Here is a 27,847-nt window from a genome sequence, read left to right on the forward strand (position 1 = left end):
AACTGAGGGTTACAGAGGGGAGTGAGTTTGGGTAGGGGATAACCAGGTGATGGGTATTCAGGAGGGCACGTGTTGTGATGAGCACTGGGTGTTACATGCAGCTAATGAGTCGTTGAACAGTACATCAAAAACTAATGATGTACAATCTGTTGGCTAACTGAACATAATAAAAAAATAAAATAAAATACATAAAAAATTATTTAGTGAGGAAAAGAAATAAAACACATGTTGAGTGTGAATTATTTAATAAAAGGGTTACATTTTGGGGCACCTGGGTCCATCAGTCAGTGAAGTGTCTGCCTATAGCTCAGGTCAAAATCCTATGGTCCTGGCATCAAGCCCCCCATCAGGCTCCCAGCTCAGCAAGGAGGCTGCTTCTCCCTCTGCCTCTGCCTGCTGCTTCCCCTACTTGTGCTCTCTCTTTCTGTCAAATACAGAAATAAAATCATTACCCCCCCCCTCAAAAAAGAAGAAAATCAAAGGGTTACACTTTACCATTGGGGTGTGTGCAAAGTTTTTATTGTAATCAATAGTAATAAGTAGGAAATTTATGAAGTAATTTGAACCACTGCATTCAAGATGTTTCAAGCACAAATAAATAAATAGTAAAATAATAGAGAGCTCCAGCGCTGGAAAAGAAATCAACAAAGCAAAACAGCATCCTAGAAATGGGAGAAAATATTTGCAACCAGGTGTCTGTTATATGTATATGCAAGTATATGGAGAACACATACAACTAAATAGGGAAAGAAACAAATGATCCAATTAATGGGCGAATGACCTGAATTGACGGTTTTCCAAAGAAAACATACAAATGCCAAGAGGTACGTGAAAAGGTGCACGGTGGCACTAATCACTAGAGTCACGTTAATATTAGCCACAATGAGACATCACCGCACACCTGTCAGAACGCTTCTTATCTGAAGGACGAGAGAGAAGAAGTGTTGGTAGAAATGTGGAGAACAGGGAACCCCGTGCCCTGGTGGTGGGGATGGGAACCAGCTCAGGCACCAGGGAAAACAGAATGCAGGCTCTCCAACAACGAAAAAGCTACCACATCCAGCGATCCAGCAATTCCACTTTGGATACATCCACTTTGGATACATCCAAAGGAGGCGAACTCCTTCAAAGAGATATGGGCACTGCCGTGCTCGCCGCCCCGCTCCTCGCAAGCCCTGCGAACAACTCCAGTGGCCCTGGGTGGATACGTGGATGAAGAAGATGCAGTGGGACAGTCCTCAGCCATGACGAAGGAAACCCTGCCGTGTGCAGCCCCACGGAAGGACAGAGCATTACGTCGAGTGGGACAAATCAGACAGAGAAAGACAACCGCTGCTTGGTGCCATTTATACGTGGGATCCCAAAGCACTGAGTATGTGGATCAAATGGGGGTCGCCAGCGGCTGAGGGCAGGGCCGAAGGGGAGATGCTGGCCAAAGAGGATGAACTTCCAGTTACGATGAGTTCTGGGATGGCAGTGCGGAGGGGCGAGTGCGGGGAACACGTCCGTGCGCTCACAGCTGCTGCAGGAGGGTGTGTGCGTGTTGTGACCACAGCGACAGTGCGGCGACAGCTGTGCGAGCCGGAGCCCATGCTCACGGACCGCAATCCGGCAGACACCGCACAGTACGTCCGCGAAACCCGTCACCACGCCGGACGCCTTAAACTTACCCGAGGTAGTGTGTCTCCAGCAAGCGGGAAAATTAAAAAGAACCTTTATGGTCATGAACCGAAGCTTCTCGGAGGGTTCAGGCCTGACCTCCAGCGACAATCGACAATCGGCTGAACAAATATGGGAACAGGGTAGGATTAGGATTTCATTCGAATAGGATGATGATCTAACCAACGGAATATAACCAAGGGAGAAGAGGCAGGAGCGCCAGGAGGAGTGGGCAGAGCAGTAACCACCAGGACTGACCGGGGAACCCAAGCTCGAGAGAGCAGTGGAGACAGGCCGCCTTGGGGACCATGACAGACCTCCAGACGCCAGCCAAGGGAGGGACTGCAGGAGGGAGCAGAGAAGCCTCGTCTGGGTGGAGAGAGATCTGTCAGGAAATAGGACAGGCCATCCTGGGAGAGGGGGCTCAGCCAGGGACAGAGCAAAGGCAGTGAGAGCCACAAGAAGGGGTGGCGGTGAAGGCCGATGACAGGAGGGTCAGAACTGAGGATGACCTTGCCAGACCTCAAGCCCCTCCCACAGACGAGAACTGTCTCCCCCGTTTTCATACTGACCCTGAGAGTCACTGAGGTCATGCAGCTGCTCAAGGTCCCTCATCCCCAGAACAATACCCTACAGCACTATGCTAGGAGAACAGGGGCTGGGGAGGAAGCCGGGGCTGCCTCTGGCCTCCACGCAGCCAGGGACACACCACCCTCCAGGGCCTTTCCCTCCAGAATGTTCCTCTCCTTGCCCTGGGGGACTCCTCTGGACAAATCCGCACAGGTGCTCATTATGGGAGTGGGACAGGGGTTCCCCAGGGCCTCATTCTCTCTGCTCAACAGCAGGGAGAATCGCTTCCCCTGCCTCCTCTCCAGTGAGCGGCTCACCAACATCCCCGCTGCACAGCTCCGGAGCCTTCAGAATCCAGAAGGCGGTTTCCGCGGCCAGCTGCAGCCACCGGTGACCTGTGACCAGCCCAAGACGCCGGTCCTTGCCTGGTCTAATCCTGGTGCCGGCTCTCTGGGAACAGACACCGCCACTCTGCCAGAATCTCGGTGCTTCTCCAGACCGGGCCGGCTTCTGTGCTGAAGACCTTGTGTTCACTCCTCAGCTGACAAGCAAGGGCTCGCCACTCCATGTCCTGTTCCCGAAGGAAGGACCTGGCTCTGACCGCAGGCACCCAGTCTCGAGATCAACAGTCATGCCATTCGCTCGTTCATCCCCCACCACGGCCATCTCCAACTCTGAGGATCCGGAGCGGACGCAACAGACCGACTGATCATCTGGAAAGAAGCGGCGGAACATCAGTGCCCGAGACCCGGACATGAAGGTAGGAAGATGGTCTTGTAGGTGACGTGCACGTTCTAGAATACCGAATGAGGTTTGGGGACACATCCTGGAATATTCTGATGACAGATTTCCCTTCTGGAAGCCTCAGGGTGTGATGAGGGGACACGTATGTGCACATATGTGTCTGAGTATTCGGGAATGTGTGTGTCCATGGGGTACTGGTGTTGGTTGTGTGATTTTACTGTTCTGCGCCTGGTTTCGGGGTTTAGTGTGTCTGGAGGGGAACTGTTAAGGGCCTGGCTGGCTGAACGGGTGTGTGTCACGTGATCCCAGACTTAGAAAACTGGACTCTCTAGAACAACGTCTCTAGCACCTTTGGGCCACAAGCCTGAATGCCAGCTCTCACCTGTATTCCTCTCCCCGAGGCCCCCGTGGTCTGCAGCAAGCTCGGGGTTCGCAGGTCCTCCATCCTCCGCAGCCTCTGGCAGGGTAGAGCCCGGCTTAAACATATGTGCACAGATGTAAAGCAAGGCTCTTGGAATTAGGGAGCTTTGGGTGAAATCCTGACAAGCATTTACAAACAGTGTGGCCCGGGCAAGCTGTTTAACCTCAGCCGCCCGCCTACCTTCCTCTTAGGACAGGAGTATTGCCTCACTTGCAGGTGAGTCAAGACCAGAGTTCGTCAATAAAAAGACCTGAACTCACAGCCGGCTCTGGCCCTGACCGGAGTGGGAGCGCCCACAGACCTCTCCTGACTCGCAGGTGCAGATGGGAAGAGCGAGCACTTACGAGACGCCCACTCGGTCCCGGGCCTGTTCTGAGAGCTCTCCGTGCTTCACCCCCCCACCCAGTCCACTTTCAAGAGAGGACACGGAGCCACGGGCAGGTGAAGCCGCGTGCCCAGGGTCGTTCCGCTGGGCGATGGCAGAGCCGAGACTGGAGCTCGGCGGTCTGACGCCCCCGCCCTTGCTCTGACTCACACCACGAACACCGGTTCCGTCTCCTGAGCATAAATGGATCCCAGTAAGCACGACGTGCTCTGGGGGGAAGAGATTTCCCTGAAACATTTTAAAGAAAATTAGGGCCTCGTGATTTTTAAACTCAGAATAGTGACTACAAAGTTTATCTATCTCCGCACCCCTGCCAGGAAGTGTGCAGGAGCGAGATTTCGCTGTAACATTGAGTCCTCGCATCTACCGTATGGTTTCTGTACCATTAGGAAATGCGACTCAGTGTCACTCTGCAGGATTAAAGCCTTCTGTGTTGGGTCCCCTTTTCACTCAAGGACAATTTTTTTTTTTTTTTTTTTTGCCAGTGAGAGCCAGGCTATAAGACAGGAGCCCTGGAGACCATCTAGGTCAGACTCCTCCTCTTACACGTGCAACAGGAAGGCAAGGGAGATGCAGTGACTTCCCCATATCAAATAATCCAGCTGCCCCAGGGCAATTACGCTGGTGGGACCCAGGGCTTCTAGCTTCCTGTTCTGCCGGAGGACTCTGGGCCTCAAGGCCCCCAGATCATGACCACCACACGGGGAGAAGCCAGAGAGGCATGGATGATGGTGACAGCCTAGAACACAGACTCCCCACAGAGCAGCACTCAGTAGTCAGCGCTAATGGTTGTATTCTCCGAAGTAGAATCCCTGAAACAAAGAAGGCCATAGACGGTTCTCATCTCTTAAGTAACAGCTCTACCCAGACTAGAGCACTGCACTTACTCACAAGCACTACACACTTTGGAAGGAGGGAGGGAGGCTGGGGGGTGGGGGGGCTCTGTCTTCCAGTATCTGAAGGACTAGTCTATGGGAGGGAGATCAGATTCCTGCTTGGACCGGAGGAGTGCAGTGAGAAGCCAGAGAGGAGCAGAAAACGCACAGATTTGGAAAGGAGACAAGCCCGACTACAAGCCCCACGGGGCCACTCACTAGCTGTGACCTTGGCCAGTCTTCCCTCTCCCGGTCTAAGTCTGCTCTTCCAACAAGTGGAAATTCCTTCTCCCCCAAAGAATCTGCTAAATAATTCATCAGCCAAGCTGTGCTGAGGTAGGGCTAGGACTCCCGTCTGTATTGAGAGCGACTCCGCTCCCTCCCAACTGATCCCCGCCCCGCGCGGGCCCCTCGCTCCCAGCCAGCTCCCCGATGGCCAGGCCCCCGGGGGAGGGCTCTCTTTAGCTCCCTGGGGGTAAACTCACCCTGGCTCAGCCTCCTTCCAAACCCTCTGGGAGTTTCCTCCCGCAGGCCAACCACAGCACCGGGGAGCGCTTCCTCCTGCTTGGTTTCTCCGACTGGCCCGCGCTGCAGCCCGGCCTCTTCGCCCTCGTCCTGCTCTGCTACCTCCTGACCCTGGCGGGCAACTCGACCCTCGTGCTGCTGGCCGTGCGCGACCCGCGCCTGCACACACCCATGTACTACTTCCTGGGCCACCTGGCGCTGGTGTACGCGGGCTTCACCACGAGCGTGGCGCCCGCGCTGCTGGCCAGCCTGTGCGGCGCAGAGCTGTGGCTGCCCCGCGCGGGCTGCCTGGCCCAGCTGTGCACGTCGCTGGCGCTGGGCTCCGTGGAGTGCCTGCTGCTGGCGGTGATGGCGCTGGACCGCGCGGCTGCCGTCGTGCACCCGCTGCGCCACGCCGAGCTCGCCTCCCCGCGCCGGTGCCGCGCGCTGGCCTGTGCCTCCTGGCTGGGCGGCCTGGCCAACTCCGCCGCGCAGAGCGCGCTCCTGGCCGCACGGCCGCTGTGCGCGCCCCGCCGGCTGGACCACTTCATCTGCGAGCTCCCCGCGCTGCTGCAGCTGGCCTGTGGCAGTGACCGCGACGCCACCGAGCGCCGGATGTTCGCTGCGCGCGTGGTCATCCTGCTGCTGCCGTCCGCCGTCATCCTGGCCTCGTACAGCGCCGTGGCCCGCGCCATCTGCGGCATGCGCTCCCGGGGCGGCCGCAGCAAAGCGCTGGGCACGTGCGGGTCCCACCTGACCGCCGTCTGCCTCTTCTACGGCTCGGCCATCTACACCTACCTACAGCCCACGCGCCGCTACGACCAGGGCCGGGGCAAGTTCGTTTCGCTCTTCTACACCGTGGTCACCCCGGCGCTCAACCCGCTCATCTACACCCTCAGGAACAAGCACGTGAAGGGGGCCGCCAGGACGCTCCTGCGCAGTGTGGGGGGAGGGCAGGCTGGGCGGTGAGTGCGGGGCGGGGGCGGGAGGAAGGGGTGAGCCGCGGGCCACGGATGGGAATGTGCATTGGGAAGGCAGCGAGCCCTCGGCCTGTCCGTTTCCCTGTGAGAATGGGCAACATGTGTCCTCAGGGAGTCGGAGGTCCATGGGGAGGCCCCATTCTCCGCTCCCCTCCCCAATGTTCCTCTGCTTCAGGGCAAATCCCGCTATGCTGCATATACAGGTTCAGGGAGGGGAAGTGGCCTGCCGGCTCTCTCTTAAGCTGATGAAGAGAGAAGGCATGATTTCCAGAGGACCTTCCCCGCCTCAGGGGTCCAGTGACAATGCCCGGAGAGTCCACATGCTGGTAACACCCTGTACGGCAGGACAACTAACGTTCCCTCTCCCCCAGTCTGATGGCGCACACCGTGAAGACCCCACAGTGTCTGGCCTCAGGAGTCCCCCTAGTTGACAGAGCAATCCCAGACTCTGCCCTGCGGGAGACCCATCCAAAACAAGGAGCCGCAGTTGCTCGTCCAGGGAAATCAGTCCAACCTAATGCCCACCTAACCAGGTCACTAGTGCCACCAAGAGCACTGGAGCCCAAAGCAGAACAAGGAATTCCCCTAAGTAGGGGTGGTGCCGCTGGGATTCAGCTGGATTCTCTTCTGCACAAGGTGGTTCTTGAGCAAGTTTAAAGAGCAGAAGGGGCAAGGCATGTCTAAGATGGTGCGAAAAATGTGTTCTTGACCAGTCATGAGACACAAGAGGGACAGTGACAAAGGAGTGAGTGAGGAAGATACAGGAAGATCCACATTCCCGAGGGAGGAGCAGACACAGAGGTGGGGGGTGCAGGAGGGAGCCAGGAAAAGGCTCTGTCAGCCAGAACCCGGGCACAGCCTCGGGAGTCAACCCAGAGACCAACTGAGAGCCCCCACCTGAAAGATGCCCCCACCCCAGAGAAGACCTGCCAGACCCGAATGCAGGCAGGACAGAGACGGCTCCATGACCACACCTTCCCCAGGGACCCCCGCACACTGGAGAACAAAATCTGAGTCCCCAGGGGAGGTGTCATCCACGCGCACCATCATCTCCAGAAATAAGAACAGCTGAACTCAGCGTGGGGCGTAGAGCGTGAGATGGCGCACCGCGCCGGGGTCATTTCCTGCCGAACAACGTTAAATGAGGACAGAGAAGACAGTTTAGTTGAATTTCTAAATTCTTTATTACTTAGACTGTAATCATACCAGAGGAATTAACACACTTCAATATAAATCCTTTCACTGTTCTCTACAATCAGAAATTCAATTTAATTCAACATACTGAGTGATATTACAGATGAAATATGCCGGTGGGAACACAGGAGTTAGGGGAACCTGGATCCCAATGTGGAACTTACTATCCTGTTGGACGGAAGAAATAGGAATTTTTCTAAAAATCAGAGGGACGAGGGAAAGGATTGAATTCCAAGCTGGCTTTGATGCTGTCTCTACTGTGCCTTAAAATATTGTTTTCTATTTTCAGTAATATATACAATGCAGACACCTAATCAACTGTGTTCGATCAAAAAATCATGGAGTTAGAAACTTTTCTGCAGTCTTCCTTCCCACTTCACCCCTAATTTTCCATCTTTCTCTTTCTTGTTAATTTGGGGAAATCATCAAAGGATGTGGGGGGAGTGAGAGCTATCAGCGGGCTCACCCCCCAATGCAGTAGTCTGCCAGCCAGAGTGAAGCGCCCCGTCTGACGCCGTAATCCGCCATGCTCTTCCCATCTTCCAGCCTCTTGCCATTGCAAGTCACAATCTGTTGCTCAGGCGCGATCGCGGTCTTGGTCTTGATCATCTGTTTCACCTGGGCCACTGAGCTGGACCTTCGCACCTGGAGGAGGTGCCTCTGCCCCCCATCACAGGACTGCACCAGAGTCACAGGCAGCTCCTCATCACTGGGCGTCACCACCTTCAGAGTGAGGTGGATGGTCGTCTCCTTGTCAATGCCGTAAGACGACAGCCTCCTCTGGGGCTTCAGCATCTTGGAGCCCAGCAACAGGACCTGGTCCTGCACAGGAATCTTGGTCTTCGCCCGGACGTGTTCTTTGATCTTCCTCACTGTGTCATCCGAGTTAGCAGCGAAGGTCATGGATGTCCTTCCCTCAGAAGAGACCGTCACCTGGACAACGAAGGCCAAGAGACCGCAAATCAAGGTGCCTGGAACGCCTGCCACCTTGACACCACTGTCCCCTCCGTGCCCGGCCCCGCCCTCCCTGCCTGCCTGGTCCTCCAGCTCCTATACAACAGGCTCTGTCCCTCCCTTTTGTGGAACTTCTCTTGGGGAATCTCAAGCTTTTAACGCAGGAAAATCATTGTTTTCCTTTGCAGCCACGCCTCTCATTCATGCCAGCGTCATCAGTGACTTCCCACATTTCGCACGCCTCCGACCCAGACAGAGGTCGTCGAATGTCCAAAACTAAATCCGATCACAGAGCATGCACAGTTACATACTGGACGCTAAAAACAGCTCCCGAAGAGAATTATCGACTCGTCAGCTCATGGGACGCTCATCACTGCCCTCCAAGACTACCCTGGACGGGACACATACTCTCCGGACTCCGGGTTTCTTTCTTACTGTCCTACGACTGTGTAATGACTCACACTTTATGGTGACACTGCGTTCAGTGTGACTTGTTCCCCTGGACTTCCTGCGTGTTTCTATCTACCTATTGCAGAATATGGTCTCCTGCAGCTAGACCAGGGCCTCACCCACAGAAGGTACGGCCAGATCGAGGTCTTCCTTCCATAGTCTGAAGCTGGCCAGTGCACCCTGTGTTGTCGCTGGCAAGCCTGGCAGGGCCTCCGTCCTGCTCTATTCAAAACCATCTTTGCAGTCTGGACGTCACAGACATTTCCTCACAGGACCGACGCCCCTCTGTGCTAAGCAGCCCCCCGATGCCAGCCCACATGTACTGCACGCGCTCCTCAAAGGCTCACGGATCTGGTCATTAACACCTTAGAGTGAAGGAGTTTTGTGTACCTCTCATTTAGGAGGAGAAGGTGTTCAAGAGCCCAGGGACCCTAATCAAAAGGAGGAGAAAAGGCTCCAGAAAATATTTCCATAGGTTCAAATCCAGCCCTGTGGGCCCAAAGCCCACTCCCACTTCCCACCATCCTCCCCTAACAGGGCCCAGTCGGGCCTGACACAGAAGAGCCCTGAGGAGCCAAACGAGGCGCTTCTATTCCCAGAACCTTCCTTCAGCTTCTATAGCGATCAGAGCCTGTCTCAGCCCCTGCAGGACGCCTTCCCAACCACTCTGCCCCCACCTCCCCGAGCTCTGTCCCTCGTGGACTCCTGAAATCACTCCCCAACCCTTGACGATGCTTCCCCTCTCCGCATCCCCACTTTTCAACCCCAGCTTACATGGAGGCAGGAAGTACCAGATGCCATGTCTACAGCCAACAGAGCAGACACAGGAGGCTGAGGAATAGGACTGGCGCCCAGCTTATGTACGCCATACATAAGCTGGGCGCCAGTCCTATTTTGCTCTGCCATGATGTCATGTATTTTCTTTCACTTTCGCTTGGACTTAGTCATACACACAGAGAATACTCTTTGATCAAAACATTCCTCTCATCCATTCTACTCGCCCTCCTCTTCCAAACATAGGATGGTCCTTCCCTCTGGAGAACGTCCCCACTTAACAACTCACCACTCCCAGTCATGACTTATGACTGCCCAGCCTACAGCCTTGGGCCCTCACCCACTTCAAGACCTTTACTACTTGATGGTCCTCTCCTGCTGCTTTTGAGAACCTGCCCCATGCATCACTCAGGGGCTTTCCTGAGAGCAAGGGTGCCCAGGGGAAGATGTAGAGTCCAGGAGAAATGACGTGACCATTAGCAGCCTGTTCACACCAGCCAGGCAGAGTGGGAGGCCCAGGAGAAGACACAGGAGTCCATGAGAGTTGATCAGACCGTGATCACCTGTTCACGCCAGCTGGGGAGAGTGGGCAGCCCTGGAGAAGATGTACAGTCTGTGAGGAGTCATGAGACCATGATTAGCCCGTTCACACCAGCCAGGCAGAGTGTGAGGCTCAGGAGAGAAGGTGGGAGTACATGAGGAGTGATGACACCGTGACCAGACTGTTCACACCAGTTGGGCAGAGTGGGAGGCATGCCTCCAGATCACACAGGATACACAGCCTACTCTGAGAGGAGACAGGAATCTCATTCCCGGGGTGCCACTTGCTCCCTTAACTTGGACAAGTCTGTTCACCACCTGAGATGTTTGTTTTCCAGTGAACATGGATTCAGAATTCAGAACACAGCTTGTAAAACGGCCCTTACATCCCTGGGTCTTGAGCTCTCTAGCACACTTCCATTCCTGTCCCAGAACTGGCAGCCCAGATCCAGTACTTAGAACAATCCTGGCCCAACAGTCAAGGGCCAAGCCCACCTCCCATGAAGCAGAATACGCATCGGCTCTCACACTGCGGTGACTCTGTTTCCCTGCCTTTACTGCTGGACACTCCCTACTCCCTGTGCTCTGTGATCTCACACACACCCATGCTTCTCCTTCCTCCCTGGCTCTGGAGGTTTGGATCAGACAAGAGGGAGGGCACAGGCCGTGTGCCCTCAGAGAATTTATTTACTACTCTGATCCTCCTAACATTCCAGAGGAATCCCTGTCTTCCCCCAAACTCCCAGGACAGCGCCACAAATCACATTCTCCAAGAAAGCCTTTATGAAAGGAGCTCCCAATTTTTTCAAAGTAAAAAAAATCCCATAAAAATGACACTATCTTAATCTCACAAAACAAACTGAGGGTTGCTGGGGGGCGGGGTTTGGGAGAAGGGGGTGGGATTATGAACATTGGGGAGGGTATGTGCTTTGGTGAGTGCTGTGAAGTGTGTAAACCTGGTGATTCACAGACCTGTACCCCTGGGGATAAAAATATATGTTTATAAAAAATAAAAAATTTTTAAAAAATGACACTATCTTCTTTGCTGTGTCCTTAGCGGCCATTTACTGTATCTTCAGCACCGGTAGATGTCAAATTATCCCATTTTACTGCTAGACTTTCCATCCTGGAGAACGTGGGTTTCTAGAAGTGCCTATGTAGAGTAATGGGATCCAAGAACCAGACCAGGCTTTCAAAAAACTCAACACAAATCAGGTTCTCCTATTTGAAGCTCTTATCAGATGCCCATAAACTTGGAAAATTTGTATTTGAGTGTACCTTGGGATAAACGCTCCTTCAAACACATAGGATGAGTAGGGAGGGAGAAGAGTGTCTGATGCAACAGACAGGAAACCGCGGCCCCTGCCAGTCTCCCTTCAAGGCCTCTCCAGGCTCCTACCATCCGCTCTGTGCAGAAACCAAGACTGTGATCTTGGATCTGCAGCTGGTGCCCCCCACCACGCATGCAGCGCCCAATGGGATCTGCGGATTCTGAAACATCACCAGTAACCGAGCAGAAAAGGTCAGAGCAGGTGGACGGCAGCAGGGAGCAAGTCCACAGCAGGAAAAGAGGGGAAGCTCACGAGCCCAGGCTCCTCACTCCACATTTCATCTGCGCCCGTTACCTTCTTGGGCCTTTGCCTCCTTCCTGGAAAGGGAAGCCGAGAGGAGGCATCTAGAGCTGCTTAGCATGAAGTCATTCTGCTCCTCCTCCCCCTTCTAGTCTTCCTGCCTGGGCAGCCTACACCATCTTGGGGCAATGATCTCTTTTCTGGGCAAGCAGGGAACCTCGAGAGAAGCTCCTGCCCGGAGAGCCCAGGAACCACGTTTCTCAGGATGGTGTCTGTCAGAGCTGTACCCGCAGCCCTGATCCGAGCGGCAGATCTGCAAGTCTAGCAGCTTGTGTGCATGGTTCCAAGTTTCCTGCCACCAGGTCACAAAGCATGCATCTCCTTCCAGCTCTACCCAGGGTCAGGGATTACACAGATACAAGATGTAAGCTGTGCCTCCTCCAGGAAGCCTTCCCTAGCTCCTGTCCCAATCTGGGTCATGTGCCATCCTCTGTCCAATTGTTCACCCTCCCCAAGCCCCTCAGAGCAAGTGTCTCCAGCAGGAAGATCATCTGCTTATTTGTCTACTTGCCCCCATGAAACACTGGAGACCTGGGGCAGGGGGTCCATGATTGTGTCTTGACTAACTTGGATCTCTAGCACTTCCCAGGCATACTGTCTGGTACATGAAATACTTAGCATTTACCGAATGCATGAATGAACTAAAAAAAAAAAAAAAAAAAAAAAAAAAAAGAGTAAGTAAGTAAATTAAGAAATTGGAAAATAACATTTAACGAGTACTTGCTAGAGTTCAGGAGCTGCACAAGGTGTTCGTAAATGGCCCCTGATGCACTGTTCTAGCTTTCTAATGAGGTAAGTGTCCGTTTCCCCACTGCGCAGCACGCAGTGAGCTCACCCACAATCACATCGGGAGGAGCAGGTGAGCAAGTCTTCAGGTGCATATCTCGACGGTTGTCCTTCTGCTCATCTCCTCCCAGTGGAAAGGAAGGGGGGCTTGACATGCGCAGCTTTGCGTTACAGGGAGGGCACACATCAGGGAAGGGGTACAGACAGACCAAGGAAAGCAGAGCCTTCGAGGAGCCTTGTGAGGAATGAGCAAGGAGAGTCTGGGCCCATATGCGGGTAGGAGCCTCCCTGGTGGGGGGACCTGCCTAGACCACAGGGCAGCCACGGGCAAAGAGCCTGTGAGTGCAGCAGGCAGAGGCTGGGGGAGGATGGCAGCCCACCCAGGACTGGGAGGGTTAACGGTGCCACTGTGTCACTCGCCTCAGCCACAGGGATCTCCAGCAGGGAGCTACCTCAAGGGCCAGCCTCAGATGCTCCCAGGAGTCAGTGATTCAGGGGCTTCCCTACCCAGCCAGATCTGGATTCTGAGAAACATTGTCCCTTCAAGGAATCAGAATAGCAAGCCTAGACATTGACCTCTCTCTTTCCCTCCTCCCTTCCCTGTGCAGTTCCTTTCCACGCCAAGGGGCGCGGCAAGGGCTGTCCCCCGCTGAGTCACAGCTAGGACTTCTCCCCAGGACCTGACCTCCACCCTGCTTCCTAGCACACTGTCAGTCTGGCGTTTTTTCCCTCTGTGCCACAGTAAATGTTTTCAGAGGTGGGAGGATCGCTTTCCATCTGCCCTTCGACAAATTCAGGAAACCAGCCAAGGTAAAAGGTCATGAAGACCTCACAAGGACACAAAACAAACATCTTAGATACACACTCAGATACACACATCTCAGACCTCCCCGTGTGACTCCCTCGCTGATGCGCAGTCTTGGGCTGGTCATTTCTCTGCTGAATCCTTCCTGGAGAAGAGGCCTCTGTCCTGTGTCTTTAATGGTCCCCAGGAAGGTGCTTGTAAAACTGCTTTGACATCTAGAATATTGCTTCAGAAATGTAACCCAAACTCACTCAAAAACCACTGTGACTTTTCCTTTATTGATGATTGGTGAAAAAATATTCAACCACTCTTAAAGGTCAATTTGGAAAAACTTATAAATATAAGTCTTTATTTGTGGATATTTCCATTATATTCCATTACTCTATTTGTCTATCCTTACATCACTACGACACTGTTTTTGTCTCTCAAGGTCATAATGAGTTTTGAAATCAGAGTATATAATTTTAACATTTTTTTAACAAATCTGTTTTAGCTATTCTCAGTCCCTTGTATTCCCATTAAAGTTTTAAGATTAGCTAGTCAATTTCTAAAAACAAAACAAAACAGGATCCTGCTTTTTAAATTTCTCTATCTATAGAGAAATTGGAGAATACCCACTTTTTTAAAATACCCAATTTTAAATTTTCTTCTAGAGTTCTTAGAGTTTAGCAGTTAGGTCTGAGATCCCTTTTGAGTGTATAATATGAGATAAGGAGATCCAGATGAAAATACTTCTTGGTGTTGGTGTATGTTGATCTCTGATTGTAACAGGACAATTTTTTAAAAGACTATCTTTTTAAGACAAGGCAAGATGGCAGAAGAGTAGGGACCTAATTACATCTGGCTCCTTGAATTTAGCTGGATATATATTAAACCATTCTGAATGACCATGAATCCAGCCTGAGATGTAGAAAATATATCTGGATCTCCACAACTAGAACAGTGACTGCTTTTTACAAGGTAGGACGTGCAGAGTCCTGAATCTGTGAGGAGTCACCAGAAGATCAACGGAGCAGGGAGGGAGCCTCCATAAGCTGGCTCCTGGAAAGTGACAGAACATCAGAAGCACAAAATCAGAACCCTTAGAAACTGCTCCAATGAGAGACATCCCTCTCTGAAAGGCGCTCAGGGGATGAAAAGGGCAGAATTCTATTGAGTCATTGTGGTTTCAGGATCCCAGGAGACACAGAAAGAATGGGGGTGCCTGAGCCAGTAGAGTTACCAAGCAGTGGAGCAGGGAAACTGGTTACGGTCACCAAGCCCAAGAGGGACTCTCAGCTTGGCTCACCATAAACTGTGAGCTGGACCAGTTGGGTGACCACTCTTTCCCTGAGCATCCTGAAAAGGACTAGAACTTGCAGGCCATTTACCATCCCCTGGGAGGGGTCAAACAGCTGTGGCCATGAGCGGCAACAGCTCTCAGGGTGGGGGTGGCCCTGGAAAGGACTGCACCCAGCTGTGACCCAGGAGCAGAGGAGCAGGGTGTATTCGTGAGCTGGCAATAGCTAGCAGACCCAAGTACACAAAGGGCACTGGCACTCTCGGGTCCCTGGGACTCCCACCAGGAGACTGTAGTGGGCATGCGCCACAAGAGTCTATGAAGTTTGGCACCAATGAAAGTGAAGACTCTTTGTCCCAGAGAGTTGATCGAAGGAGGGGGGGCCACAATTTTTCAGTTCTAGGCCAGAAATCCAGGCACAGCCCTTGTTGCTCTGACCCTCTGATGTGGTACAGAAAGCCTCCAGGGAACAAAAACCACACAGAGAACCAGCTTACACTGAGCCCAGCCCCTTGACAAGGGGCAGGGCAAATCCATGGATGCAAAGACCCCTGAGAAGCAGCACAGCATATCCCCCCCCAGAAGACAGGCTGGAAGAACAGGTGGACTAGGACTTCATGGATCCACAAGACTGTACACCTCCAGCACCGGGGGAAACTAGTACACTGAGCTCCAGGTGTTTTCTCACAACCCATTCAACTTTCAGTCTAAAGGTTTCCATTTCTTTTTTTTTTTTTTTTTTTTTAGCTTTTCTGCATTTCAATTAGATATTTATTTTACCAACTTATGTTTTTAAGTCTCTTTTTAACTTTCAATTTTGACTTTTACATTTTATAGGTATATGCTTCATTTTAGTTCTTTGTTCCCTTCATTCAATTATATAATATATATATTGCTTTGTGTTATTTGCAGTTTGGGGAGGTGGAGTCTTCTAACACAGAGACCAAAATTCAATCAGGAACAAGTGGGTCACCCTGCTTTGTCCACCCTGGGAGGTTATAATCTCCCCCCACCCTTTCTTAGGTTTTGTTTCATTTTGGTAGTGTTTGCTTTTCTGTTGTGGCTTCAGACTTTTCTAGGGTATATTTTCCTCGGGTCATGGTTGATATTTTGGACTCTGCTCATTCGCTCACCCATCCTTCTCTGGGCAAAATAACCAGAAGGTGTAATTCACAACAAAAGGAGGAATTAGAGGCAATATTCCCTGATACAGAGCTAATCGTTATGGATATAGGTAAGATATCAGAGATGGAATTCAGCAGTAATTAATAGATAGACAGTACAGAATCTCTAAGGGTAGAAATGAGATTGAATCATGTTGAAATTTAAAATAATATGAATGAGATGCAGTCTAAACCGATGCTATAACAGCTAGGGTCAATGACGCAAAAAAGAGAACAAGTGATCTAGAGGACAGGCTGACTGGAAGGAAGAAAGGGGAAGAAAAGAGAAAGACAGCCAATAGTCCATAAAGAAAGGCTTCCAGAATTTAACGATGCCTTGTAAGGAACCAATGTCAGAATTAATGGGATCCCAGAGTAAGTGTAGAGATAGAGAGGGCTAGAAGGTACATTGGAGCAAAGCATGGCTGCGAATTTCCATAATCTGGGGAAGAGAACAAGCATTCATGTCCAAGTGGCAAGAAGAACCTCCCAAAATCAATAAAAATAGGTCAACACCGGGGCGATGGTTGGGAGGTGGGGGAGCCTGGTGGTGGGTATTATGGAGGGCACATATTGCATGGAGCATTGGGTGTGGTGCATAAAAAATGAATTCTGTTTCACTGAAAAGAAATTAAATAATAAATAAATAAATAAATAAATAATTTTTAAAAAATTTTTAAAAAAGAAAAAGAAAAATTAGGAACCACTGTTTAAAAAAAGATAAAAGATCAACACCCTGACATGTAATAGTAAAGTTTGAAAATATTAGAGAAAAAACGTTATCCTGAGAACAACTAGGGAGAGGAGGTTTCTTACATATGGAGAGAAGAGCACCAGAATACTATCACGCCTGTCCACAGAAACCAGGCAAGCCAGAAAGGGCTGGCAAGACATATTCAGGGTACTGAATGAAAAAAATGTGCAGCCAAGAATACGTTAGCCAGCAAGGTTCCCATTCAGAATGGAGGAGAGATAAAGAGCTTCCAGAACAGACAGAAACTGAACAAATATCAGAACACCAAACCAGTCCTTCAAGAAATATTAAGGGGGGGGGGGGCGCCTGGGTGGCTCAGTGGGTTAAGCCGCTGCCTTCGGCTCAGGTCATGATCTCAGGGTCCTGGGATTGAGTCCCACATCGGGCTCTCTGCTCAGCAGGGAGCCTGCTTCTCTCTCTCTCTCTCTCTCTCTCTCTCTGCCTGCCTCTCCATCTACTTGTGATCTCTCTCTGTCAAATAAATAATAAAAAAAAGAAATATTAAGGGGGATACTGTAAGTGAAGAGAGACCCCAAGAGTCACAGAGACCAGAAAGAAACATATAATCTACAGAAACAAGGACTTTACAGGAAACACAATGCCAGTAAATTTGTATCTTTCAATAGTTGCATGAATGTAAATGGGCTAAATACTCCAATCAAAAAACACAGGGTATCAGATTGGATAAAAGAGCAAGAACCATCCATGTGCTGTCTATAAAAGACTCGTTTTGAAACTAAGGACACCTCCAGATGGAAAGTGAGGGGATGGAGAACCATTTACCACACAAGGAACCTCAAAAGAAAGCTGGGGTAGCGAACATCGTATCAGATAAATTAGATTTTAAACCAAATACTGTTGTAAGAGATGTAAAGAGACACTATATTATGCTTAAAGGGTCTACCCAACAAGAAGATCTAACAATTGTAAATATCTCTGCCCCCAAAGTGGGAGCAGCCAATTATATAAAACAATGAATACCCAAAATAAAGTAACATGAAGATAATAATACATTAATACGAGGAGACCTCAGTATTCCACTCACAGCAATGGATAGATCATGAGACAGAAGATCAAAAAGAAACAAGAGCTCTGAATGACACATTGGACCAGATACACTTTGTAGATATATACAGGCTACTCCATCCTAAAACAACAGAAAACTCATTCTTCTCAAGTGTACAGGAGACATTCTCCGAAACAGATCCCACACCAGGTCACAAATCAGGTCACAACCAGTACCAAAAGACTGAGATTGTCCCCTGCATATTTTCATACCACAGTGCTTTGGAACTCAATCACAAGAGGAAATTTGAAAGGAACACAAACACTTGGAGGTTAAAGAGCATCCTGCAAAAAAATGAAGGGGTCAACCAGGAAATTAAGGAACTTAAACAATTCACTGAAACCAATGAGAATGAAAATGCATTAGTTCAAAACAGCAAAGGTGGTCCTTAGAGGGAAGTACATAGCATTACAAGACTCTGAAGAAAATTAGAAAAATCCCAAATACACAAGCTAACCATACATCTAAATGATCTGGTGAAAGAACAGCAAATGAAGCCTAAACCCAACAGGAGATGAGAAATAATAAAGATTAAAACAGAAATCAGCGGCGCCTGGGTGGCTCAGTGGGTTAAAGTCTCTGCCTTCAGCTCAGGTCATGATCCCAGGGTCCTGTGATCGAGCCCTGCATCGGTCTCTCTGCTCAGTGGGGAGCCTGCTTCCTCCTCTCTCTCTGCCTGCCTCTCTGCCTACTTGTGATCTGTCAAATAAATAAATAAAAATATTTAAAAAAAAAAAAACAGAAATCAATGAAATAGAGGCCAGAAGAACAGGGGAACAGATCAATAAAACTAGAAGGTGGTTCTTTGAAAGAATTGATAAGATTGAAAAACCTCTGGCCAGGCTTATCCAAAAGTAAAGGGAAAATGACACAAATTAATAAAACCATGAAAGAAAGGGGAGAGATCATGACCAACACCAAGGAAATACAGACAAGTATAATAACACATTAGGAGCTAATACATCCCTCCCCAAAAATAGGAATCTGGAAGAGATGAATGCATTCTTAGACATGTATAAACAACAAGAATGAAACTGGAAGAAATAAAAAAAAAAAAAAAAACTTGAACAGACCCATAACCAACAAGGAAATTGAAATAGTCATCAAAGATTTCCCAACACACAAGAGTCCAGGGCCAGATGGCTTCCCAGGGGAATTCTACCAAACATTTAAAGAAGAAATAATACCTACTCTTCTGAAGCTTTTTGGAAGGAAAACTTCTAAACTCATCCTATGAGGCTAGCACTACATTGACCCCAAACCAGACAAAGACCCCACCACAAAGAAGAATTACAGACCAATATCCCTGATGAACATGGATCCAAATATTCTCACCAAAATATTAGCCAAAAGGATCCAACAGTACATAAAAAGGATTATTCACCATGGCGAAATGGGATTCATGCCTGAGCTCCAAGTCTGGTTCTACATCTGCAAATCAATCAGAGTGATACAATACATGTATAAAAGAAAGGACAAGAACCATATGACCCTTTCAATTGATGCAGAAAAAGCATTTGATCAAATACAGCATCCTATCTCTAAAGATTTTATTTATTTATTTGACAGAGATCACAAGTAGGCAGAGAGGCAGGCAGAGAGAGAGAGAGAGAGGAAGCAGGCTCCCCGCTAAGCAGATAGCCACCCAGGCACCCCATACAGTATACTTTGTTGATTAAAACCCTTCACAGTGTATGGATAGAGGGAACATACCTCAGTATCACAAAAGCCATCTACAAAAGTCCACAGTGACTATCATTCTCAACGGGAAAAGAAAGAGAGCTTTTCCCTTAAGGTCAGGAACACGGCAGGGACGTCCCCTATCATCGCTGCTATTCACCGTAGTACTAAAAGTCCTAGCCTCACCAATCAGACAACAAAAAGAAATAAAAGGCATCTGAATCAGCAAAGATGAAGCCAAACCCTCTCTTTGCAAATGACATCATACTCTATGTGGAAAACCCCAAAATGCCACCCCTAAGTGACTAGAACTCATACAGCAATTCAGCAAAGTGGCAGGATATAAAATCAATACACAGAAATAAGTTGCATTTCTATACACCAACAATGAGACACAAGAAAAGAAATTAAGGAGTCGATCCCATTTACAATTGCACCCAAGCCATAAGATACTTTGGAATATACCTAACCAAAGAGGCAAAGGATTTGTACTCAAAAAACTACAGAATACTCATGAAATAAATGTGGAAGATACAAGGAAATGGAAAAACATTCCATGCTCATGAATTGGAAGAACAAATACTGATAAAATTTCTATGCTAGGGGTGCCTGGGTGGCTCAGTGGTTTAAAGCCTCTGCCTTCGGCTCGGGACATGATCCCAGGGTCCTGGGATCAAGCCCTGCATCAGGCTCTCTGCTCAGCAGGGAGCCTGCTTCCTCCTCTCTCTCTCTGCCTACCTCTCTGCCTACTTGTGATCTCTGTCAAACAAATAAATAAAATCTTTAAAAATGTCTATGCTACCCAGAGCAATGTACACATTCAGTATAATCCCTATCAAAATACCATCGACATTTTTCACAGGGCTGGAATAAACAATCCTAAAACTTGTATGGAACCAGAAAAGACCCCGAATAGCCAAAGAAATGTTGAAAAAGAAAATCTGAGCTGGTGGCATCACAGTTCTGGACTTTAAGCTCTATTACAAAGCTGTAATCATCAAGGCAATATGGTACTGGCACAAAAACAGATATATAGATCAATGGAACAGAATAGAAACCCCAGAAGTGGATGGTCAACTAATCTTCAATGAAACAGGAAAGAAGATCCAATGGAAAGAAGATAGTCTCTTCAATATATGGTTTTGGGAAAAATTTGACAGCCACATGCAGAAGAATGAAACTGGATCATTTCCTTACACCACACACAAAAATATACTCAAAATAGATGAAAGACCTCAATGTGAAACAAGACTCCATCAAAATCCTAGAGGAGAACTCAGGCAGCAACCTCTTCAACATTGGCTGCAGCAATTTCTTGCTAGACATGTCTCCAAAGGCAAGGGAAACAAAAGCAAAAATGAACTATTGGGACTTCCTCAAGATAAAAAGCTTCTGCACAGCAAAGAACAGTTGTCAAAACCAAAAGGCAACCTAAGGAAAGGGAAAAAATATTTGCAAATGACATATCAGATAAAGGGCTGGTATCCAAAATCTAAAAAGAATGCATATTCAACACCCAAAGAGTAAATGATCCAGTCACAAAATGGGCAGAAGGCATAAACAAACTTTCTCCAAAAAATACATCCAATGGCCAACAGATGTCACGGGCAGCTACATACATAATACGCAACATGGCGCTTGCGCCTGTGGCCAGGCAGAGGACCTGCGCACCACCTGAAAGATGATTGGCTATGCCCAGAACAGGAAGCGGACACTGCGTGCCTTTTATCATGCTAAGTGTTGATCATGCTTCCTTTCACGTGTACAGTCTGCTGATTGGAGGAGAGGGGATATAAATAGGGGTAAACATCTGGGTAAGGGGAGAACAATAAAGATTCACAAGCTTGTCACTCCGTGTCTCCTGGTCATTCTTGCTGGCAAGAGCGACAAGTGGCGCCAAAACCCGGGAACCTCAAAATTCGGTATAGGAGACAGGGGATTGACAACAAGAAGGTCAGTGTGCACCCAGAGTCTGTCTTTTGACAGGGAAGTTCCATAAGTAGGAGAGAAAAGCTTTCCTTTTTTTTTTTTTTTAAAGATTTATTTATTTGACAGAGAGAAATCACAAGTAGACAGAGAGGCAGGCAGAGAGAGAGAGAGGGAAGCAGGCTCCCCGCTGAGCAGAGAGCCCAATATGGGACTCGATCCCAGGACCCTGAGATCATGACCTGAGCCGAAGGCAGCGGCTTAACCCACTGAGCCACCCAGGTGCCCCCGAGAAAAGCTTTCCAAAATGGGAAACGAGGTATCTAGACTTAGGATGGAGGGACCTTTGTGGGAGCTGCTTAAAGCTAACGGCACCCCCTTAAAGGTGAAAACAGCCCGTGCCTTTTTAAAAGAGGTTGAGAGAGGAGCGCCCTGGTTTCTGGAGGAAGGACTCCTGAATATACCCCAGTGGGAGCATTTGGGAAAAGACCTTAGGCGTGATCCGGAAGTCAGCGCTGGCCGCCTTGCCGTGTGGTCTTTAGTAAAACTATGCTTGCAGTCAGAGCGGGAGCCAGTGCGGGAAGTCATAAAACAGGGGGAAGAGGTTTTAGAGCAAGTGAAAGAGGAATCTCGTAGAGAGCCGCTCCGAAGCTCTAATACTGCTAGTGAAAGCTCCGAAGGGCTCTCTGAGGACGAGCTAGAAGACATATCCACGCAAGAGAAGGTGAAGGGAGAAGAAAATTTAAAAGAGGGAGAAGTGAGGAAGGTTCTGGCTCAACTGAGAGAAGAAAGAGGAGTTAGAAAAGGTTATGGCGCAGTTAAAATTAAAAGAGGAAGAAGGGAATAAACCTGATACCACAGCGCCATCTCCTGGCCCTACAGCCCCACCTTATGAATGGCCACCCCCTTACAGGCCCGCCTGTTCGGGGGCGTGTCGATGTCCTGCTTGCATCGCGGAAAATTGGAGGGAGGTACTCGGTCCCAGAAAAGGGTTTTTTCCTGTTATGGAAGATCAGAACCAGCAGAGGTATCATCAGCCCTTAGACTTCAAATTGGTGAAGCAACTTAAGGAGGCGGTTATGCAATACGGGCCACAGGCTGCTTTCACCATTTCATTGGTGGAAGCTGTGGGGAGCCTTTACCTCACTCCTGAAGATTGGGGAAATTTAGCTAAAGCTGTACGATCAGGGGGACAGTATTTGGAATGGAAAATACAAAATCAAGATAACTGTCAGGAGACAGCAAGGAGGAATGCAGCAGCAGGAAATCCTCAGTGGAATTTAGATATGTTAACTGGCACTGGGCTTTATCTGGGATCCCAAGCGCAAAGTCGATACCCACCTGGAGTTTATCATCAAATAGCTACAGCGGCGACTAGAGCTTGGAGAACCTTGTGGGGGGCGGGAGACTTGCAAGGGCAACTGTCCAAAGTATTGCAGGGGCCAAATGAGCCTTACACAGATTTTGTAGATAGGTTAATGCAAACAGCAGGGAGAGTATTTGGGGACGTGGATACTGCCATGCCTCTGGTTAAACAGTTGGCTTTCGAAAATGCAAATAAGTGGTGTAGAGAAGCTATTAGGCCATGGAAGGCTAAGGATTTATCTGTTTATATTAAAGTTTGCCGAGACATTTCAGAGCAAGTCATTCAAGGACAGGTTATGGCTGCTGCGTTTGCGCAAGCCTTACAAGACACAAGAGCAAGACCCAAAGGATGCTTCCTGTGGGGCCAAGAAGGCCACCTCAAGAGGGACTGCCCTCAAAGAAAAATGCAATATCAAGGTCAAGGGCAGATAAAAACAGTTAAGTTTGTGAAGCCTGGTGAAGCAGCTAGTGGTAAATCTCCAGGATATCCTAAACCCAACTTATGCCCAAGGTGCAGAAAAGGAAACCACTTGGCTAGTGAATGCCGTTCTGTGGTTGATACAGAAGGCAACCCATTACCCTCTAATAATTGGGGCGAGTCAAAAAACGGACGGCCGGGCCCATCCCCGGGGCCCGAATCAAATGTACGGGGCGGTCATGACTCTGCCCCAGATGGCGCGGCAACTTTACCCCCCAACAGACCAAGGCGAGCAACTGCAGGATCTGCAGAACTCGACATCTGTGCAACCTCCAGACTGGTCCTAACGCCAGATATGGGAGTGCAGGCGGTTCCCTCTGATCTAGCGGAAGGCCCCCAGAGGGAACCGTGGGGTTGCTTATAGGGAGGAGTTCCTCTACCTTAAAAGGCTTAATTGTTCATCCAGGAGTGATTGATCCAGATTTTACTGGAGAGGTTAAAATCTTGGTTTCTTCCCCAAAGGGTATAACAGTCATTAACCCTGGAGAAAGAATTGCTCAGCTCTTGATTTCGCCTAGTAAGCATGATAACTATGCACCTACGGGTCTTCAAAGAAAAGGAGGGTTTGGGTCGACAGGGGATTCTTTAGCATGCTTAACTATGGATATGAAACATAGGCCTATGTTACCCTTAAAGATAAGGGGAAGGAAGTTCTATGGACTATTGGATACAGGAGCTGACAAAAGCATCATTAACCAAAGAGACTGGCCAAAAGATTGGGCACTAGTAAAAGCAAACCAAACACTAAGAGGTCTTGGAGTGGCCACGAGTCCAGACCTTAGTGCCTCTTCATTAGAGTGGGAGGATGAGGAGGGACATAGCGGAGTCTTCCGACCTTATGTGCATCCCCTTCCCATAACGCTCTGGGGACGAGATGTCTTGGAACAAATGGATATTGTGATAACCACAGAGAAATTATATAGTGATCCTGCAAAGCATATAATGGAGAATATGGGATATAAACCAGGAGAAGGACTAGGAAAGCAAAGGCAAGGAGACCCTAGGCTACCATCTATGGGGGGCCAGGGTTTTTTCCAGCGGCCACCGGGGCAGTAAGAATTAAATGGAAGGACGACACACCTTGGTGGGTGCCTCAGTGGCCGCTGACAAAAGAGAAATTGATGGCAGCTAGAGAACTTGTCCAAGACCAATTGAAGGAGGGTCATTTGCATGAATCCACATCTCCTTGGAATACTCCTATATTTGTCATAAAGAAAAAGTCAGGTAAGTGGAGGCTGTTGCACGATCTCAGGCAGAAAAACGAGCAAATGCAGTTAATGGGACCCATTCAATTGGGACTTCCTGTAGTCACTGCATTGCCAAAAAATTGGCTGTCCTTAGTTATTGACATCAAAGACTGCTTCTTCTCCATACCCCTACACTCAGAGGACACAGAAAGGTTTGCATTTACCCTCCCATCTGTTAATCATGCCGAGCCTGATCAAAGATATGAATGGGTTGTCCTCCCGCAAGGGATGGCCAATAGTCCTACAATGTGCCAATTGTATGTCAGCAATGCCCTTCAGTCTTTTCGAAAAAGATTCACATATATTCATTGTTATCATTACATGGATGATATTTTGCTTTGTGGAGAGGATCCGCAGACACTCCCTGAGGCATTGACTTACATGCAACAACAGCTTGCCACATGGGGGCTAGTAATCTCCCCAGAGAAAATTCAAGCAGGAAACCTGAAGGAATATTTAGGTCTGAGGGTTTCAGACACGATGATATCACCCCAGAAAATGAGCATACGAAAGGACCACCTTAAAACCCTAAATGATTTCCAAAAACTCCTAGGAGATATTAACTAGATAAGACCATATATTAAAGTCACCACAAGTGAATTACAGCCTTTATTTGATATTCTACATGGGGATCCAGGTTTAGATTCTCCTAGATCCCTCACCCCTGAGGCTGTTAAGACTTTAAATTTGATTGAAGAGAGAACGTCTAACACTCCTGCAGATAGATGTAACCTTGCAGATCCAGTGATGGCTACAGTCATCCCATCGCCAGGCTCTGGCTAGGAGGGCCTCTCCAGTGGGCTTACTTCCCACATAATCTCTCCCGTGCTGCTACTACATGTCCAAATGCTGTTGCTAGCCTAACTGCCAAAGTCATAAGGATGTGTCTTAGCATTCTTGGACGATGACCTGATACTTGCATTATTCCTTATGATAAGGGTCAAGTGAATATCCTTGTAAATTCCAATGATGATTGGGCTATTTTAGTCACTTCTTACCCTGTAAAGTTTGATAATCACTATCCCTCTCATCCTCTAATTGACTTCTGTAAAGAAGCATATTTCATATGGCCAAAGGTATGTCACTTAGAACCTTTAGCAGGAGCTACCACTTTTTTCACTGATGGTAGCAAAGCTGGAACGTGTGCGTATGTTATAGATGGACAAGTAACACCTGTGGTGGTACCAGCAAATACAGCACAAAGGACAGAATTGCTGGTAATTACTGTGGTCCTACAGTCATTTGCTGACACACCCCTCAACATAATGTCAGACAGCAAATATGCAGTCGCTGTTACTCGCTCGATAGAAACAGCTATTATTTCTCCATCTCAATCTCCCATCTCCTTATTATCAGACTTAAGGAGCACTATAAGAGCCCGATATGCACCCTTTTATATTTGCCATATGAGAGCTCACTTGGGGATGCCTGGACCTTTGACAGAAGGTAACAACTTGGCAGATGCAAATGCTAAGTTTGATCTCTGCTGTACTATAGAAGAAGCAAAGCACTATCATCAAAAATGGCACGTGAACCCTGATACCTTGAAAATGCGATTTAACATATCCAGAGCAAACGCGCGGGAGATTGTGCGAAGTTGTGGTAATTGTTCTGTACATCTTCCAATGCCCTCATGGGGTGTTAACCCTAAAGGCCTGCTCCCCAATCATTTGTGGCAGATGGATGTGACACATGTTCCATCATTTGGACTTCAGAGATAGCTGCATCTGTCCATAGATACTTGCTCGGGAATAGTAACGGCCACACCACTAAGAGGAGAAAATGTTAAAAATGTAATAACCCGGGCGCCTGGGTGGCTCAGTGGGTTAAGCCGCTGCCTTCGGCTCAGGTCATGATCTCAGAGTCCTGGGATCGAGTCCCGCATCGGGCTCTCTGCTCGGCAGAGAGCCTGCTTCCCTCTCTCTCTCTCTGGCTGCCTCTCTGTCTACTTGTGATTTCTCTCTGTCAAATTAATAAATAAAATCTTTAAAAAAAAAGTAATAACCCATTGTTTACGAAGCTTTGCATGCTGGGGTGTACCTAAAAGTTTGAAAACAGATAATGGGCCTGTTTATACGTCTAAAACATTCAAGAGCTCTTTAACCTGCTACGGTATTCAACATAGCACAGGAATTCCTTATAATCCACAAGGCCAAGGAATAGTGGAGAGAGCCCACTTAACCTTCAAGACCACATTACAAAAAATAAAAAGAGGGGGAGCAGGGGAAGAATACACCACCCCCAGAGATCTCACCAATTTAGTAACATTTATTTTAAATTTTCTGACGCTAGATACGGATGGCCTGTCCGCCACAGAAAGGCACTGGGGCCAGCACAAGCAGTCACAGATGATGGTTAAATGGAAAGATATCCTTACTGGGATATGGAAAGGCCCGGACCCGGTGCTCCGGTGGCACCGAGGATGTCTGTGTTTTTCCACAGGATGCCGCGACTCCTGTGTGGGTTCCTGAGAGGCTCATGAGGATGGTGGCAATGGAGCCTGTGGATGACGATGGTGATGATCCTGAGCCAGGACAGCACGATAGAGGCGAGCCAATGACAGATGTGGGCGCTGGTGAAGGCCTGGCCTGTCCCGATGCCACTGACAAATGAGCCGGAGATCCTCCCTCCTATCTTCGCCACCAATGCTACTACCGGTGTGCCTTGGGTGACAGGTGCTGGTTGTCTGAATGTTGGAACAGCTCGACAGGGGACTCTGCTTTGATAACAAGAATACCAATATTGTCAAATAAATAAATAAATTCTTTTTTAAAAAAATGAAAAAAAGAAAGACATTATCATATGATCTCAGTGATATTTGGAAGTTAAGAAACACAACAGAAGATCAGAGGGAAGAGAAGGAAAAATAAAACAAGATGAAACTAGTGAGAGACAAACCGTAAGAGACTCTTAATCGTAGGAAACAATCTGAGGGCTGCTGGAGGGCAGGGAGGGGAGGGTGGAGTCACTGGGTGATGGGCATGAAGGAGGCGTCTGGTACAATGAAATTAATTAAATTCAATTAATTATTTTGTTTCTTTTTTTTAAGATTTTATTTATTTATTTGACAGAGAGAAATCACAAGTAGATGGAGAGGCAGCAGAGAGAGAGAGAGAGGGAAGCAGGCTCCCTGCCGAGCAGAGAGCCCGATGCGGGACTCGATCCCAGGACCCTGAGATCATGACCTAAGCGGAAGGCAGCGGCTTAACCCACTGAGCCACCCAGGCGCCCCAAATTCAATTAATTAACATAAAATGTATTATACGTATATTACCTAAGACTGATGCGGGGCGCCTGGGTGGCTCAGTCGTTAAGTGTCTGCCTTCAGCCCAGGTCATGATCCCAGGGTCCTGGTCAGCAGGAAACCTGCTTCTCCCTCTCCTGCTCCCCCTGCTTATGTTCCCTCTCTCGATGTGTCTTTCTCTGTCAAACAAATAAATAAATAAATAAAATATTAAAAAAAAAAGACTGATGAGTTACAAGCGTGTACCTCTGAAACGTATAATACATTTTATGTTAATTAATTGAATTTGAATTTTAAAAACGTTTTAAAAAAAGAAGTTTGACTACCATGTCTGAGGGATTATGTGGAGAGGTCCTACGAGAACAGGTGGGTG

General features: G+C 48.6%; 2 protein-coding genes across 2 annotated transcripts; one reads left to right on the top strand and one right to left on the bottom strand.

The window, feature by feature from the left end:
• The first annotated feature begins 1,458 nt into the window (after positions 1 to 1,458).
• LOC131835437 (putative olfactory receptor 2I1) lies at positions 1,459 to 6,127 on the top strand. The gene is made up of 3 exons (XM_059179732.1): positions 1,459 to 1,625; positions 2,502 to 2,619; positions 5,150 to 6,127. Exons 1-3 carry the CDS (start codon positions 1,459 to 1,461, stop codon positions 6,125 to 6,127), a joined length of 1,263 nt encoding a protein of 420 aa, XP_059035715.1.
• A 1,171-nt stretch (positions 6,128 to 7,298) lies between these two features.
• Positions 7,299 to 9,588, bottom strand: LOC131835462 (ubiquitin D-like). The gene is made up of 2 exons (XM_059179752.1): positions 9,511 to 9,588; positions 7,299 to 8,265 (listed from the first exon to the last, which is right to left on the bottom strand). Exons 1-2 carry the CDS (start codon positions 9,535 to 9,537, stop codon positions 7,795 to 7,797), a joined length of 498 nt encoding a protein of 165 aa, XP_059035735.1. The 5' UTR covers positions 9,538 to 9,588; the 3' UTR covers positions 7,299 to 7,794.
• Between the last annotated feature and the right edge of the window lie 18,259 nt (positions 9,589 to 27,847).

This window comes from Mustela lutreola, chromosome 7 (genome assembly GCF_030435805.1).
Source record: "Mustela lutreola isolate mMusLut2 chromosome 7, mMusLut2.pri, whole genome shotgun sequence".
Lineage (NCBI taxonomy): Eukaryota > Metazoa > Chordata > Mammalia > Carnivora > Mustelidae > Mustela > Mustela lutreola.

Bases quoted from the DNA above. Each gene is read 5' to 3' on its own strand.
- LOC131835437 (XM_059179732.1), top strand. From the start codon at position 1,459: ATGAGTTCTGGGATGGCAGTGCGGAGGGGCGAGTGCGGGGAACACGTC. The intron at 1,626-2,501 runs GTACGTCCGCGA...TCTGCTCAACAG, and splicing joins AATCCGGCAGACACCGCACA to CAGGGAGAATCGCTTCCCCT. The intron at 2,620-5,149 runs GTGACCTGTGAC...ACCCTGGCTCAG, and splicing joins GCGGCCAGCTGCAGCCACCG to CCTCCTTCCAAACCCTCTGG.
- LOC131835462 (XM_059179752.1), bottom strand. From the start codon at position 9,537: ATGGCATCTGGTACTTCCTGCCTCCAT. The intron at 8,266-9,510 runs GTAAGCTGGGGT...TTCGTTGTCCAG, and splicing joins CTGGTACTTCCTGCCTCCAT to GTGACGGTCTCTTCTGAGGG.